The sequence below is a fragment of the Dreissena polymorpha genome, chromosome 2 (assembly GCF_020536995.1).
Source record: "Dreissena polymorpha isolate Duluth1 chromosome 2, UMN_Dpol_1.0, whole genome shotgun sequence".
NCBI classification, from domain to species: domain Eukaryota; kingdom Metazoa; phylum Mollusca; class Bivalvia; order Myida; family Dreissenidae; genus Dreissena; species Dreissena polymorpha.
In genome coordinates, this window is record NC_068356.1 from 70,414,719 (window position 1) to 70,432,342 (window position 17,624).

Here is a 17,624-nt window from a genome sequence, read left to right on the forward strand (position 1 = left end):
ACTGTGCAGGCAAAGTTATGTAACTGACTAGCATTTTGACAGAATTATGTGCCCTTTTTATACTTAGAAAATTTGGTTAAGTTTTGTGTTAAGGTCCACTTTTTTCCTAGAAAAATGTCGGATGTATGTGTTTATGAGTTTTCTTGAGCACTTTTGTCGTCAATATCAATCAGAATTTGCATTTGTTAATGGACATTGGGAATATACATGATTATCGGGTAATGGATAGAGACGGAAAAATTCGCATGTATGCAGTAATCGATAGAGACGGCAATAAACGCATGTGTCGGGGAATCGATAGACTCGGGATTATACGCATCTATCAGGGAAAGGGTTAAGGTAAAGGTCACTAAGGCTAATAATAGATTTTTCAGTCATAATGTTGTTACAGTTTCTCATAGCACCTTCAATATTTTAATGCCCCCGAAGGAGGGCATATAGTGATCGGACTGTCCGTCCATCCATCCGTCACACTTTGCGTTTAGGTTTCGAAAAAAGCTCATAATTTCTATGTCCCTTGAGATATAACCTTCATATTTGGTATGCATGTATAAATGGAAAAGGCCTCAGGGGTGGCGAAATCTCAAAAAACTATACTTGTCCACGGACAACCATTTAGGAAATTTAACTTGTCCGTTGCTGAACTACACTTGTCCGTTAATGTTTATATAAATTATAAATGCATTTATTGATTAATGTAAAACAATGTGGAATATACCAAAATGAGTATGATTTGCTAGTTTTGTTTATAGTTGTATTTCAATAGTACATTCATTATAGCAGTAAATTATTAACAATATAAAGACTTTCTAAAATTTTTAATCTTGCAAAGCTAGTGTTATTAAAACATGTGTTGAACATAAGTACATCGTCATCTTAAAATATTAAAGTAGTCCAATATGTCGACCTCATCAGACTGAGGCTCTGCACCGCTTCTGGTAGCAATTTGATTATCATCAACTGGTAACCATTGAAATTCTGTGAGAAAAGTTTCTTGAAAAGTTCTGGTGCGTTTACTTAGATCATATTTTTTATCATAATCTTTTTTAGTTTTTATGGGAGGTGGACTGCTCAAAGCTTCGGGTTTCTGCTCCGTTGTTGAAGATTTAAAAAAACTAAATGTTCCATTTTTACCATTAAAGTCGTCTTAAATAACAAGGTAGACCGTGTTTTGATTATCTTACTTTGACACTTTTTATTTCTGTCTGATTGTAAAAATAAAGAAACCAGTCTGTACACTGTCTAACAGTCGGGCCGAATGTTTAAAATGCGGCATGCTCCTGGTCTCTTATGGAATGAGGGAGATCACTGCGCGGGAGAGTGCCCGTATTTTAGCTTGATTGTCCGCAAATAGCACTGGCAATGTAATCGCATGTCGACATCCGGTTTTGTAAAACTTAATTACGGCTTTAATACAATGTCGTTTTTTGTATACCTGGACCCGACTTTTAAAAAACTTGTTGTCCACGGACAACTTAATTGAAAAAAATCAGTTGCCCAGACAAGCAAATGTACGACTCGGGCAACTCGGACATTTGATTTCGCCACCCCTGGGCCTTTCCATACGCACAAATAATTTGACCCCTATGACCTTGACCTTGAATATAGGGTCCGTGTTTAGGTTTTTGAAATCTGCGTTTAGGTTTCGAAAAATGCTCATAACTTCTATGTCCCTTGAGATATAAATCATATAACCTTCATATTTGGTATGCATGTTTATATTGACAAGGCCTTTCCATAAGCACACAAATTTTGACCCCTGTGACCTTGACCTTGCAGGCTTGGCGAAATTGGAAAAAATCTGCCGGTCATCCGGACAGGCATTTCAGAAAATGTGCCGGTCATGAGAAAAATAAGCCAGACCGAAAAATACAACACCACTCGAAAATTCCAGGATGGCAGCGATCACATCTTAAACGCTTAATTCAACTGTCCGTAAAACAAACTTTAATCGCTTAGGTTAAAAAACACCGGCAGCTAATTGGTGTTAATCTTTTGTGTAATGTCAATAAAGTTGTGAAAAATCCGCGTGTCAGTGTTTATTACATGTATTCCCTATCAGAGGCTCGGTTCGTTGCGCTAATTTCAATAACATAAGTGCAAGCCGAATAATTATCAAATTATATGTATTCAAAACGATTAAAACATTCTTACTTTGATATGATTGCAGTTTGGAGTTTTTTTTAGAGAAAGGGGAAGACGCTGGACGCTGGGTGAAAGGGGAAAAAAGAGTGCGAAAGAGACATATTAGGGGAAAAAATAAAAACTGTTCATTTCAATGTCTATAACTCATCAAAAGAGGCTTGTCTCCGTCCTTTTTGTTCTTAAACACATTTAACACGTATTAAAGTCAAAGTCCTTAATTAAGTTGCAGGTGTAGATCTAATTATGTGAAATGTTTTCAACTATATTTCTGTACTGGGGCCGGGGGACGATGTCAATTTTGTGATTTCAATTTCATGATGAATGGGTTGACGATCTTGATCTGCTACAGTATTGGAAGGGAAAGGAGCAGCAGCTGCCGATTGTCTACTTTCACTTTCACAATGTTCGATGTTGATTACCTCAGAATCCTGATGGGTTATAACGGTTTTCGATGATTCTTTCTTAAAAAATGCCTCGATGCGTTCAGTATCTTCCAATTCCGAATGTTTTATTTTGTTTGTGTAAGAACGCCAATTGTGAGACATTTTTTTCTGTTTTCACGTTTATATCTTGGCTTGCACATAGCCCGGATGAAAATTCGACTGGTTTCTGGTAATTTATTGACGAAACACCCTTCTCGCGCAAGACCGGTATCCAGTTAAATAGTCACATGATTATTACGATTAGTTGCCCAGTTTACATAACGTTATTTAAGAGCTATATTTAGAATAACTGGGATTCCCAGATTTTTTGTGTTCGTCTGGAGAGAGAGAGAAAGATCGTTGTACATGGTGCAAATTGGATAATTGTCGAATTCCCAAAGGAAAAATAAACATTTCTTTGAGAGAAAATATTATATTTTGGTGAAAAATGATATTTTTGGTGGGGAAATTGTATTTTGAGGGAAAAATTCTGGTATGGGAAGACACCGAATATCGGCGTCACTTTCTTAGTAAAAAAACCCCCTGACTGCGCACAGTATAAAACAAGTTTCCTGACATTTAATTTTCATTTTAGTATTAAGGCATTTCATTTTTCATAACGTGTACGAAAAATTCATTAAATTATCAAGACAATTTATTTACATGCTAATGCAGTGTAATTGTTAACAGAGATTCATTTTCATTTTTTTTCCGGTATCAGAAAGTCCTCGGGAAGCACGTTTTTTTACATGACACTGCGTATGATGAAATAAAACATTTCTTTGTACATGCGTTGCATTCAATCTAAATTTGAATTCGCTCGTCCAATGAAAGCTCTGCCCCATAATGCGCTGTACTCTTTACACTTATGAAAAATGACATATGGATATGGTTGTGTTTATCATTAGAACATTGTTTATATTTAATAAACAACCTTTTTAAAGCCATGCTTCATAAAGAAATTTATATTTTAATGTCCTTATCTACTCGAAAAATATGCCAAAGCTATCAAGATCTCTTTTGTTAGAACGCAGTTGCCGATTTTGCGACTGAGTTTGAAGTAGGTGTTGTGTAACCAGTTGGATTTGCTAATTGTACGTAACAAACCTATTGTAAACATCAAAACAATGAACGATTTCATTTTCATTATATTGTAAGGGGTTTGCTCTTCGAATTTTCAACTTTGAAAAAAAATATCATTTGTTTGCATTCATTTCACATTGTGCTGGTTGTCAGGTCCGACATTCTTGTTAAACCTGCCGGACCAAATGGAAATCTGCCGGTCAGGACCGGCGGACCGGCAATTTCACCAATCCTGTCTTGAACTTAGGGTCTGCGTTTAGGTTTCGAAATCTGCGTTTAGGTTTTGAAAAATGCTCATAACTTCTATGTCCCTTGAGATATAACCTTCATATTTGCTTTGCATGTGTTTATGGACAAGGCCTTTCCATACGCACACAAATGTTACCCCTGTAACCTTGACCTTCAACTGAGGGTCCGCGTTTAGGTTTCGAAATCTGCGTTTAGGTTTCGAAAAAAGCTCATAACTTCTATCAGTGTTTTTTATGGCAATTTCAGGGCCGATATTTGGCACCATTCCCCTCAAAAGAGTATATATTTTCCCCCGATTTTGTAGAAAAAAATCCCCTCCATAAAGAGCTCTCTTATAATAAATATTTATTTGATAACAACTAACAAAGTATATAACAAATTAATAATATAATATGATTTTGAATTATTATAAAGAGTTACATTAAATTAGTATTTCCCAAATCAGTGTAGTTTTCATATGAATTTCATGCTTTTCCCAAAATGGCCAGGAAAATGTCAATATTTGATGATAAAAACATTCCAATTTGGTCCATTTTATTGATAAAAAAATGCTCAAATTTGCCATTTTATCAAGTATAAAGTCCCAATTAGACTCAAAATGGCTAAGAAAACTGAGAGTGTGCATGAAGGCTAAACTGTCTGAAACTAATGTTGAAAAAATCATTGGGATATATTTTAGAAAAAGGACAGAGAAATTCAGCTGTGAATATAACATTCATACATGCATGTGTATTCATATAATAAACTTCATAAACTACAAAAGAGTGAATTTTAATTTTCCCCTTTTCCTAAAAAATGACGCGTTTTTCCCTTTGGACGGGCCCCGCCACCATTCCCCTATTAGTGAAAAAAAACACCGTCTTTCAAGTGTTTATAGGGGGCATAAGTCATCCTATGGTGACAGCTCTTGTCCTGATCTCTTACATATTTGGCATGTAGGTACCTTTCATGGACCTCTACCTTTTGATGAGGTTTGAGGTAACTGGGGTCAAGGTCAAGGTCACAGAGGCTAATAATAGATTTTTCTGTCTCAATTTTTATGTCCCCCACTATAGTAGTGGGGGACATATTGTTTTTGCCCTGTCTGTCTGTTGGTCTGTTGGTCCGTTGGTCTGTCTGTCTGTTTGCGCCAACTTTAACATTTTGCAATAACTTTTGCTATATTGAAGATAGCAGCTTCATATTTGGCATGCATATGTATCTCATGAAGCTGCACATTTTGAGTGGTGAAAGGTCAAGGTCAAGGTCATCCTTCAAGGTCAGAGGTCAAATATATGTGGCCAAAATCGCTCATTTTATGAATACTTTTGCAATATTGAAGATAGCAACTTGATATTTGGCATGCATGTGTATCTCATGGAGCTGCACATTTTGAGTGGTGAAAGGTCAAGGTCAAGGTCATCCTTCAAGGTCAGAGGTCAAATATATGTGGCCCAAATCGCTTATTTTATAAATACTTTTGCAATATTGAAGATAGCAACTTGATATTTGGCATGCATGTGCATCTCATGGAGCTGCACATTTTGAGTGGTGAAAGGTCAAGGTCATTCTTCAAGGTCAGAGGTCAAATATATGTGGCCCAAATCGCTTATTTTATGAATTCTTTTGCAATATTGAAGATAGCAACTTGATATTTGGCATGCATGTGTATCTCATGGAGCTGCACATTTTGAGTGGTGAAAGGTCAAGGTCAAGGTCATCCTTCACAAGGTCAAGGTCATCCTTCAAGGTCAAACATCATATAGGGGGACATTGTGTTTCACAAACGCATCTTGTTATTACAGTTTCTCATAGCGCCTTCAATATTTTACCATTCTCTTACATATTTGGCATGTACCTTGCATGGGCCTCTATCTTTTGATGAGGTTTGAGGTCAAGGTCAATGAGGTTAAAAATAGATTTTTCCGTCACAATTTTGGTACAGTTTCTCATAGGGCCTTCAATATTTTACTGATCTCTTACATATTTGGCATGTAGGTACCTTGCATGGACCTCTTCCTTTTGATGAGGTTTGAAGTCACTGGGGTCAAGGTGACTGAGGCTAATAATAGATTTTCTCAAGGTCACACTTTGATTACAGTTTCTCATAGCTAGCGCCTTCAATATTTGATCGATCTCATATATTTGGGATGTAGGTACATGTACCTTGCATGGACCTCCATCTTTTTGATGAGGTTTGAGGTTATTGGGGTCAAGGTCACTGAGACAATTAATAGATTTTCTCAAGGTCACACTTTTCCACGCAATTAAACAATATATCGACAAAGCATCCATCAGTTTTACTGATATCCTTGTTCATAAAACGCTTTCAGATATTCAGCTAATTTTTGGTGTGTATGTCAACCTTTATGACTTACAGATGAAGTGTCAGTTAAGTGTCGGTCAATTGTTTTTTTGCAAAGTTGTGGGCATTTTACCTAGAATTTTTATCTATAATAACAGCTTTCCAGAGGTTTTTAACAAAAGCGCTTTCAGATACATGTATTGAGCTGATTTTTGGTATGTAAGTCTACCTACATAAATTACAGATGAAGTGTGAAATTTGTTCCGGTAAATTGATTTGTGGCGCTATAATGGGCCTTTGACTTAAGACATTTTTTCAATTTTAACTGCTTTCAGGAGGTTTTTATTCCTACGCTTTTCTGAGATAAAGTGGGGATTATGTGGTTATCTCCGCCGTCCGTCCGTCCTGGCCACTATCTTCTCCTTATCTATTAGCAGTAGAACCTTGAAACTTACACACATGGTAGCTATGAGCATATGTGGGACGGTGCACTATTTGGAATTTTGAACTGACCCCTGGGTCAAACATGGGGGTTGGGGTGGAGCCAGGTCAGAGAATTTCCTGGGACCGCGAATCGAAAAAGGCTCATAACTACTGTGTCCCTTCAGATGTTGCTTTCATATTTGGTAGGCATGTGTATGTAGACAACACCTTTCCATGCGCATACAATTTTTTACCCCTATGACCTTGACCTTGAACTTTAGGTCAGCGTTCAGGTTTTGAAATCTGATATGTTCCTTCAGATATTGCTTTCATATTTAGTACGCATGTGTATCTGGACAACACCCAGGTTTTTTTTTTACTAAGAAAGTGACGCCGATATTCGGCGTCTTCCCCTACCAGAATTTTTCCCCTAAAAATACCATTTCCCCTCCAAAAATATAATTTTTTTCACCAAAATATAATATTTTACCCTCAAGGAAATGTTGTTTTTTTTCTTTTGGGAAGTCGACACTTATCCAATTTGTACCATGTACAACGATCTCGCTCTCTCTCTCTCTCTCTTCCGACGAACACTCAAATATGGGAATCCCAGTGATTCTATATATAGCTCTTAAATTACGTAATGGAAATCGGGCAACTAATCGTATTAATCATGTGACTATTTTACTGGATTCCGGTCTTGCGCGAGAAGGGTGTTTTGTCAATTAATTACCGGAAACCAGTCGAGTTTTCATCCGGGTTATGTGAAATCCAAGATAAAAACGTTAAAACAGAAAAAAGTCTCACAATTGGTGTTCATACACGAACAAAATAAAACGTTCGGACTCGGAAAAAATTAATTGCGTTGACGCATTTTTTAAGAAGGAATCATCAAAAACCGTTGAAACCCAGCAGGATTCGGAGGTACATGTACAGCGATTTTCCTTGTCCAATTGGGAAAAGTACCCGTACCGGTCCGATTGGGAAAAATTGAGTCGTGAAAACCTCAAAATTGGGAAAAATCGAGTCGTGAAATCCTGAAATTGGGAAAATCGCGTCGTGAAGTTTGGGTCTTATTGAATACATCATACAGTTCATACTTAATTGAACATACCCATTTAAATAATCATTTGCAGGCATGCCTTAATGACCATTAAGTTATAAAGTTTATATAAATAACAAAATATTATAAAGAACACACCAAATCAATTACTAGTTGTTTTAATCTCTTTTAAAGCAATGTCTCTCTCTTTCATTTTTGTGAAATTTCAACAATCTTTGATGTTTAATCATCACTCAGTTGCTTGCATCCCTCCCTGCACAGCATCATTATTGCTGTCAATGTGTCCTGTGATTGATGGTTCCGATTGTTTTTTTGGCATAATATTTGCTATTATGACTCATTTCAAACTACGATAAGGTTACAAACCGACGTAAAACAGTACGCTGGCTGCCTGGCAAAAGAACCGGAAACAGTAACAACTCTATTGATTGAATGCGCTGAATAATAAAACCCGAAATTAATCGAGCGCGTGGTTACACACAACTATACGATTTTCTTTGTTCGCTCGCCGAAAGTTGGTTTTTTTACGAAACTTTCTATCGTTTTGAGAAAAAATTCGGACGCTGATTGGGATTTTTCCAGATGCCGATTGGGAATTTGGGAATTTTCGCTCGATTGGGAAAGTACCGTTTTGGGAATTTGGGAATTTTCGTTCGATTGGGAAAGTACCGTTTACCGGTACTTTATAAAGAAGGAGGAAAATCGCTGATGTAATCAACATTGATTAATACTGTCGGATTATTGTGAAAGTAAAAGTAGACAATCGGCAGCTGCCGCACCTTTCCCTGCCAATACTGTAGCAGATCTAGATCGTCAACCCATTCATCATGAAATTTTAATCATAGAATTGACATCGTTCCCCGGCCCCAGTTGAAAACATTTCCCATTATTAGATCTACACCTGCAACTTTTTTAGGACTTTGACTTTAATATCATACTTGTTCATGTGTTTAAGAACAAAAAGGTCAGAGACATACCTCTTTTTCTAAAAAAAACCTGAAGACTGTAGGTGAGTTATAGTCTAAACATTGAAATGAACAGTTTTTATTTTTTCCCCAAATATGTCTCTTTCGCGCTCGATTTTCCCCTTTAACCCAGCGTCCAGCGTCTTCCCCTTTTTCTAAAAAAAAACCCCTGACACCTATCTATGTGTATGAAAGTTTTGAACTTGGAGTCCGCGTTCAGGTTTCAAAATATGCGACATCGATTCAAAAAATCTCATAACATCTGTGTCCCTTCAGATATTGCTTTCCAGGTTTTTTTTTCCTTCTTTGGGACCCGCCGAAAATCGGCCCTTTCCCCTCAGATTTTTTTCCCCTCAGCTGGTAAATTTTCCCCTAGATTTCATTTTCCCCTCCAAAAAAAAAAAAAAAAACATTTTTTTTTTTTTTTTTTTTGTTTTTACCTTTTTATATATAAGTTAACCTGATCCACTGTAGAAACTAGAAAAATATTGCATAATTAAATTATCTGTTGCCTTGAATTTGTTTTAAAAACAGTAAAATATGTTAAATTTATTATTTTAGACTTTCCTTATTTTCCCCAAAATCCGGCTTTTCGCAGATTTTTTTCCCCCAAAATTCAACGTTTCGCGCGATTTTTTTCCCCTCAAAAAAGGCCAGGCCCTTTCCCCAAAATCAGATAAAAACCCCTGCTTTCATATAGTGCTGTAACAATACGCCAAAAACCGTATTGCAATATATTGTCAGTTCAAAAACCCGTATTGCAATATATCGCAATATATTGCTAACTTGTACCAAAATTATAACTTGCCAATTACCCTATAATCCCGTATATTCCAGTTTTAAGGCTAATTCTGGTAAATATTTACTATAAATGTGCTCAAGAATAACAAGAAACACAAACATTCGCAAATTTTCTTAAGTATCAAATACATTTTGGCATTTGTTACTATTTAAAGATGTGATGAAATAATGTCAAACCGGGGCGTTTTTTTCCACTGAACACGCGTAATTCACCTGACGTGATGTTCCCGTTTTTTTACAACACAAAATACACCCATACTTTCCATGCGACGTTCTACATGTCTGCATAATTTTCGCGCGCTTTTTATTGAGACAAAGGATAAAGCACTTTTTATTTGACGCTAGAATTTCGTATTGTCGCATTAGCATTAAAATTTGGAAGCGTATTACCGAAATTCGGATTACAAATTTAATAATGCTCAATTCAGAATCGAACGAAACATGTACAGCTGTGCGCAATTAATTCAACGATAATCTGTTCAAAAGCATCGAACGAATGCTCTGATGTAACAACGCTACTCCGTATAATACACTTTTCAGAATGCTATTTTTACGAAAAACATTATTTACACTGCTTTGTTTTGTTTACCTTGTTATCATGGACGAAATGTGAATGAATTTTTGTAAAATTTTCGTACCGGTATGATGAAAATCGTATCGCAATACAATATGCGGATTGCGTATTGCGATATATACCGATATACCGGTATATTGTTGCAGCACTACTTTCATATTTGGTACCCATGTGTATCTGGACAAGACCTTTCCATGCGCTTAATTTTTTTTATCCCTGTGACCTTGAGTGGACCTTCCCTCCAGGAACCCTGTCAAAAAAGTTAGTGTCAAGGTCTGTTATTTATTATCCCCACGCTTTTTGAAAAAAAGGTGGGGATATTGTGGTTATCTCCGCCGTCCGTCCGTCCGTCTGTCTGTCTGTCCGTCCGTCCTGGCCACTATCTCCTCCTACACTAAAAGCACTAGAACCTTGAAACTTACACACATGGTAGCTATGAGCATATGTGCGACCCTGCACTATTTGGAATTTTGATCTGACCCCTGGGTCAAAAGTTATAGCGGTTGGGGTGGGGCCGCGTCAGAAATTATCACTCATTTTTTTAGGTTATTTTACATTTACTTCTTTATTTCTACACCGATTCACTTCAAATTGATACTGGACCTCTCTTATGACAATACGGTCAATCTCAACCATGCATGGCCCCATCCCCAACCCTGGGGCGCCCCGCCCACATAGGCCACACCCACCAAAAATTTCCATTTACTATAATTTTTTCATTTCTACACGGATTCACTTCAAATTGATACTGAACTTTTGTTATGACATTAGGGTCAATCTCAACTATGCATGGCCCCAATCCTAACCCTGGGGCGCCCGCCCACATAGGCCACACCCACCAAAAAATTCCATTTACTATAATTTTTTCATTTCTACACGGATTCACTTCAAATTGATACTGAACTTCTCTTATGACATTAGGGTCAATCTCAACTATGCATGGCCCCATAACCAACCCTGGGGCCCCGCCCACATAGACCACACCCACCCAAAATTGCCTTTACTATAATTTCTTCATTTCTACACCGATTCACTTCAAATTGATATTGAACTTCTCTTATGACAATACAGTCAATCTCAACTATGCATGGCCCCATTACCAACCCTGGGGCGCCCCGCCCACATAGACCACACCCACCCAAAATTGCCTTTTACTATAATTTCTTCATTTCTACACCGATTCACTTCAAATTGATACTGAACCTCTCTTATGACAATACGGTCAATCTCAACTATGCATGGCCCCATTACCAACCCTGGGGCCCCGCCCACATAGACCACACCCGCCCAAAATTGCCTTTTACGATATTAAAATTTCTTCATTTCTACACCGATTCACTTCAAATTGATTCTGAACTTCTCTTATGACAATACGGTCAATCTCAACTATGCATGGCACAATTACCAACCCTGGGGCGCCCTGCCCACATATGTCACACCCACCCAAAATTGCCTTTTACTATAACTTCTTCATTTCTACACCAATTCACTTCTAATTGATGATGAACTTCTCTTATGACAATACGGTCAATCTCAGCTATGCATGGCCCCATTACCAGCCCTGGGGCACATCTAGGTCAAACATTCGGCGTGGGGATACGCGTCGGCCTCTGCCGCGCCATTTCTAGTTGATTTCTGATTGGTAAGCAGCTTGCAGTGACATGAGCAGTAACTGAGGTAACCTCTTCGCTTCTTTCCGAAAACTGTACAATTCTACGAATGTTGTAAATGTCCCCATCTTGAAATGTTAAATTATGTATTAGCAATAGATTAAAGCACTGCAATATCATATTTTAAAACAAAATGTCAACCAAATTATATATTGATTGCTTATTTGCAAGGTTACTGGTTTAATACTGGTTTTCATTTTCTGCAGTCAAGCAAAATGCTATTGCATATGTTATTTCATGTGGAAAAGACACAAAAATCAATTTACTCATGTTTTTTTTTAGGGAAAGGGGAAGACGCTGGACGCTGGGTGAAAGGGGAAAATAGAGTGCAAAAGAGACATATTTGGGGAAAAAATAAAAACTGTTTTAATCAATGTCTATAACTCATCTACTCTGATTTCAGGCAGGTTTTTTGGGGGTTGTGGGGCATGGGGCCTTTAGCCCTTAGGCCATCCTTAAAAATTATTTTGTTTGGCATAACCCAACCGACCCACTAAAATCGGCCCGACATAATTATTTTTTTGTTACTTTCCAAAAAAATTTTTTTTTAGCTTGCTGAAACTTCTTTCCGCTAAATTTTTCCTTTCCGCTTTTTATCCTTTTCGGTTATTTGCGTCATTTAACCCTTTCCCTGATAGACCTCTTATCTGATCTGCCACTCCAGGCCAATACCAGTCCTGCTGTTCTGATAACAGTGACTCCATATACAGCTGATAAGCCTGACTACACCATCTCAATAGGGTTATTGGGAAAATAATGGAAACATTCTCAACTGTTACACCTGTCTTGTTTAGGCTTAATTTTCACTTAGTTTCTTGCATTTCACATCATTTGTGTCAATGTAAATATTGTAGAGAAATAAATTCTCATTCCAACCATATAAATTTTAAGTCTGTATTCTAATAAATAATACGAGGATATAAGTTATAACAAGTAATACAAGCGTATGCGAATGCAACAAGAAATGCAGTGAGAACCCCCACCTTAAAATATTGAATTGTAACATTAGGCGATTAATCTTTTGATTTGTCTGCATTTTGTTTTTATTTCAGACTCCATGCAGTTTTCAGATCATAATCTCTGTGCTTTATTACCCGAACTCGTTAGTTTCTGGACACGTGTGCTACTGAAAAAAGCCACCGGGATTGCGTTTTATGGCCTAAACAAGTCCAAAGTGTCTAGTATCCCGTGTGTTTTATCCCTAAATGTTAGATAAGCACGTGCATTATTGATTATTATGTTGGTCAGTACAAAAGACCTACTGAAAACCGCCGACTGCATCTTTGTTTTATTGCTCAATCAAGCAGCGATAATCCAATATCCTGTGTACTACAAAAACACCAACTTTAGATTAGCACGTGTCGTCTGTCAAAACCATGATTTTATATGTCAGTAAATATATCGAAGTAATTCTCGTAAATGATCTCGGAAACGGGACTTGCTTTACACATTTATCATTACGATATTAATTTTCATAAGATAAGGATTTCATTATGAGAACCAAACAAACATACACAGACAACATAAAATATAAATAATTATGACAAATTAAATGGAAAAAAAACGTTGGTCTATTTTCGAAAAATCACTTTTACTTTCTCCCAATTTCCAGAAAATGACTTGTACATATTGCATTAAGTCTAAATATAGACGACGCTGTTAATTGGTCGTTGTAAAAGAATATTCATGAACTGTACACGGCACTTTGCGTGCAATCAGATACAGTACAATAATTGTTGCAATATTGAAGGAACTAAAATATGAAAATGATACAGCGTTTATTACTTTTATTTTATTCAGGAAAATGTCAAAATCATTTGCGAGATGCCCCAATACTTAAATGGAAATTCACTACGAAGCTTTTACGTTGTTGTTTGCGCTACGCAGTTTTTGTTATGAATAAATACACCTACGCCTATTTTCGCGCTCTTTTTGTCCAAACAAAGACCTGACACGAAAATATCATGGGCATATACATGTATTTATTTCTGGCTACAATTTGTAACAGAACATTAACTGTACACGATGCGCGCACACCACATTATGTTATTTACGCTAATTTGAATACCATTGTCCAGATTGGACACCTATTTCATCAAATCTTTAAATAGAAACATATGCCGAAATTTATTTGACACTTTAGAAAAATGTCGGATGTTTGTGTTTATGAGTTTTCTTGAGCAATTTTGTCGTCAATATCAATCAGAATTTGCATTTGAAAATGGACATTGGGAATATACGGGATTATCGGGTAATGGATAGACACGGCCAAATAGACCAGTTTCACAATACTACCGCTGTTGCTATTTTTAGATATCACGTGGTGCGTAGAATTTCAGAACGAGGCGAAACGTGACAACTTTCTCTTCATTTGTATTGAAAATGGCGGAGAGCATCGACGAATATTTGTGTTACTCTGTGGAGAATTTAGAGACTTTGACTGTGAATCATTTGAAGCGAGTGTTAAAAAGTGTGTCTGAACACGTTACTGGCAAGAAAGCTTCATTAGTGTCTCGTCTGTATGCGTACATTTGCCGTGTAAACGCACAGAAACAGGAAAATCTAGACATAAACCAAGGATTAACAGTGGACATTAATATTCCTGAACAATGTACGTTCGACGATTTAATCGTTCTTGCCGACGAAGCTGGGTGGACTAATGACCTGCGATTGCTACCAAATGTGAACTTTCACCAGTTGTACCAGTATCTGGTAGAAAGGACAAGAAAATACGGTGATCAAATCATGAAAGGCACTGTGTTTAAGAAAGAAAGAGCGTATAGCTTCTATAAGGAGCGTCATATTAATGACATTAAAGTTGCTGTTAACAAAAACTTGACCCTAGTCAGAGCTAAAGTAATTGCCTCCATGAAAAAAATGAAATACAAGGTTGTGGTTGTCTTGAAGAACAATGGGGATGTGATGTATGCTGCCTGTGACTGTCCAGCCGGGTAATTACATAGTTATCTTTATTGTAAATTAATTGGTGCATGTCTTACTTTTCATTTCTTTTCATTGGCACTGCACATAACCATGATTTGTTTAGTTTGCTACACAACAGCCATGTATCCATATATTTGTTTATTGAAATATCATTTAATCAATATGTACAGTACATTATGAACATGTATGTACAATTATGTATGTATATATGTACACAAGAATCACACGGGTCTTTGGAAAGTAGATAATATAAATTACTGTAAACACCAGCAACATGTATTTCTTGAAACTTATCTTTTCATCACAAAGTGATGCTATAACAGTTTTTTTTTAGAAATTTAAGTTGTTCTTGTTTACAAGAGAGCTGGATAATAATGCGGGAATATTGTCAATTAAAATGAATAATAGTTTGTTTATTTACAAAGTTTGCAGTGTAAGAATACAAGCGCTGCTTTTAAAATTGTTTCTTATTGTCTCTATATTTCTCTTATGATGAATTTCAGACTCGGTCCTAGAGGAGAAGGCAAGTGTAACCATGTTGGAGGACTGTTGTTCTGTGTGGAGGACTTCGCACGGAATGACATGCAGAAGGCACCAGAAGTTGTGACCTGCACATCAAGGCTAAGCAACTGGAATGTTCCACGAGATCTCAAAATGGACTCTGCTTCCCTTGCTGAACTAAAAATTCGTAAGGTAGCTCATGGAAAACTTCATGATCAATCCCCAATTTCCACTAATTATGATCCTCGCGCTCCTGCTGACAGATGTGTGGATTTTGCAGCGTTGGGAACACTGTACACCGACTTGGAAAAGTGTATGCCTGCTTCTGGATTCTTTTTGTTTCATGAAGACCTTTCGGAAACCAATACAGGTAGTGAGGAGTTTGAGGTTCTGCTTGATGAAAGCTTTCATGTGGCTGACCAAGTTGAGGTGAACACTTCCATCAATGAAGTTAGACGCAATATTGATAAAAGCAGTGAATTATCGGACATAAATGTGTTTAAACTTTGTACTGTGAACATGCAGGACATTGATTACTCCGGAAACCACTGTGAAATTCAGTCAGCAGTGTCACAATACATTGATAAAGATCATGTTGATCCTGAAATAATAAACATATTGGAGAGACGAACCAAGGCACAAAGTGATTCAGACTTGTGGAACAATGTGCGCAAGTGCAAGTTAACTGCTTCAAATTTTGGCAAAATTATTAAGCGCAAGAAGAACCCTGATGGTTTGTTGAAGCAGATGCTTTACTCCAACTTTACTTCGAAAGCAACAGAATATGGGAGGAAAAATGAAGAGATTGCGGTGAAGGAGTACATGAACAAAATGGCGACAAGTGGAACAAATGTGGTCGTTACAAAAATGGGACTATTACTGCATAAGCAATATACGTGGCTGGGTGCTTCAGTCGATGGGATTATACATGACACCACTTTAGATAGCTTCGGATGTCTTGAAGTAAAATGCCCCATGTCGCGTGGCGGCTTAAGTGTGAACGAAGCAATTGAAAAGCAGCCATTTTGTCTTAGAAAAACTGACAGAGGTGAGGTCCAGTTGAGTAGAAATCATGACTATTACTTTCAAGTTCAAGGGCAAATGTTTGTAACTGGGCTTTCATGGACTGACTTTGTTGTGTGGCTTGGAAATGGTGTAGTATTTATCGAGCGCATCCAGTTTGACCAAGCCTCCTGGGATTCTCGATGGCTGCCAGCCTTGCAAACATTTTACAAGACAGTTTTCGTGCCTGAGATGTTGACTAGACGAGTTCAGGACTTAGTTAATAACTAAGCCTTATTGATGAGAAATAGCTTCCATCTCTTGTATATATGTAAAAATGTATATATTCATGAACTGCAAATATCAAGCATTTATGTTAACCCTTTCAGTGCAGGAACCGAATTTTGAAGGCCTGTGCAAACAGTTTGGATCCAGATGAGACGCCACAGAACGTGGCGTCTCATCAGGATCCAAACTGTTTGCTAGTCCGATAGTATTTTTTGAAAAAAATTGAAGAAAATGCTAATTTTATAAATTCAGCAGACGACATTTTAGCAGACGACAAATTTCCCAGCATGCAAAGGGTTAAACAGTATTCTTGTTATTATATGTTATGTTTAATTTGTTAAGAATTTCCATCTTACTGTTTCATTGAGTAATAACATCTGAATTTTAAGTCACTTCTAGTGTATATATATGTACTTATGAATTAATTATGTGCTCTTGTTATTATATTGATATTTATTTTTAATTATATTGATATTTAAAAAGAAACTAAGAAGAGCTGCTTGCTTTATTTTTTAACAGTAATAACATCATAGGCATTTCTTAATTTTATAAAGGTTAATAGCTTATATTAAATGAATATGCAGTATTATGGTACCTTTTTGTTACATGTGCTTAATAAAATGATGAAACTCTGAATTTTTCTTGTTATGTACACAAATCAATACTTCTGGCCCTAGATGCTCAGAAAAAGATTAGGGTCTTGTGATGTTTTATGAGCAAAATAAATGATTTTTTTTATTATCATTTAATACGTTTCATCATTATATCTAAATGCCACGGTATATTATTTTGAGCAACTGGATACAGGAGTTTTTATTTATTTGGAAGTGCATATACCAATAAGGATAATGGATATTACATTGCCATCTTTCTTTTAATGCCCATTGTTCACATTATGGAATACTATTTTTTAAAGTAGACAGGTCATGCTTTTTAATACAAAAGTCATAGTGATAAATGTTTATGATGCAAAGTTTAATTGGGGGGTGCTAGTGTCTAATCTGGTACCATACTGTGTCTGCCATAATCACCCTGAGATAATATCCACTGATAAGACACCACCCAAATTGCCATAAAGTGCATGACACAGTTGGCATATCTGCGTTAAGTAATACACAGAACTGGTGTCAATTTGAGATCTTCTTGGCTGGTTTCCTTGGATATTTGTGACAATTAAGAAAATAAGAAAGCTATCCTATTTGTGACATTTG

General features: G+C 36.8%; 2 protein-coding genes and 1 long non-coding RNA gene across 5 annotated transcripts in view; 2 read left to right on the plus strand and 1 right to left on the minus strand.

Moving 5' to 3' along the window:
• Positions 1-5,673, plus strand: part of LOC127867511 (metalloendopeptidase OMA1, mitochondrial-like) — a 182,573-nt gene extending 176,900 nt beyond the window's left edge. The window contains exon 10 of one of the 2 annotated variants that reach the window (XR_008043524.1): positions 5,285-5,673. The gene's annotated coding sequence lies outside the window, so the exon portion shown is untranslated. The other variant, XR_008043525.1, reaches the window with a different exon arrangement.
• LOC127867518 (uncharacterized) overlaps positions 1-17,624 on the minus strand; it is a 49,121-nt gene that overhangs the window by 12,353 nt on the left and 19,144 nt on the right. The gene's annotated exons all lie outside the window — the stretch shown is intronic.
• Positions 14,055-16,961, plus strand: LOC127867506 (uncharacterized). The gene is made up of 2 exons (XM_052408689.1): positions 14,055-14,630; positions 15,126-16,961. The coding sequence occupies exons 1-2, from the start codon at positions 14,062-14,064 to the stop codon at positions 16,414-16,416; spliced, it is 1,860 nt and encodes a 619-aa protein (XP_052264649.1). The 5' UTR covers positions 14,055-14,061; the 3' UTR covers positions 16,417-16,961.

What these genes read in the sequence shown, in the direction of transcription:
- LOC127867506 (XM_052408689.1), top strand. Translation starts at nt 14,062, where the DNA reads ATGGCGGAGAGCATCGACGAATATTTGTGTTACTCTGTGGAGAATTTA. An exon ending in GCCTGTGACTGTCCAGCCGG is followed by an intron (nt 14,631 to 15,125) that starts GTAATTACATAG and finishes GATGAATTTCAG; the next exon opens with ACTCGGTCCTAGAGGAGAAG.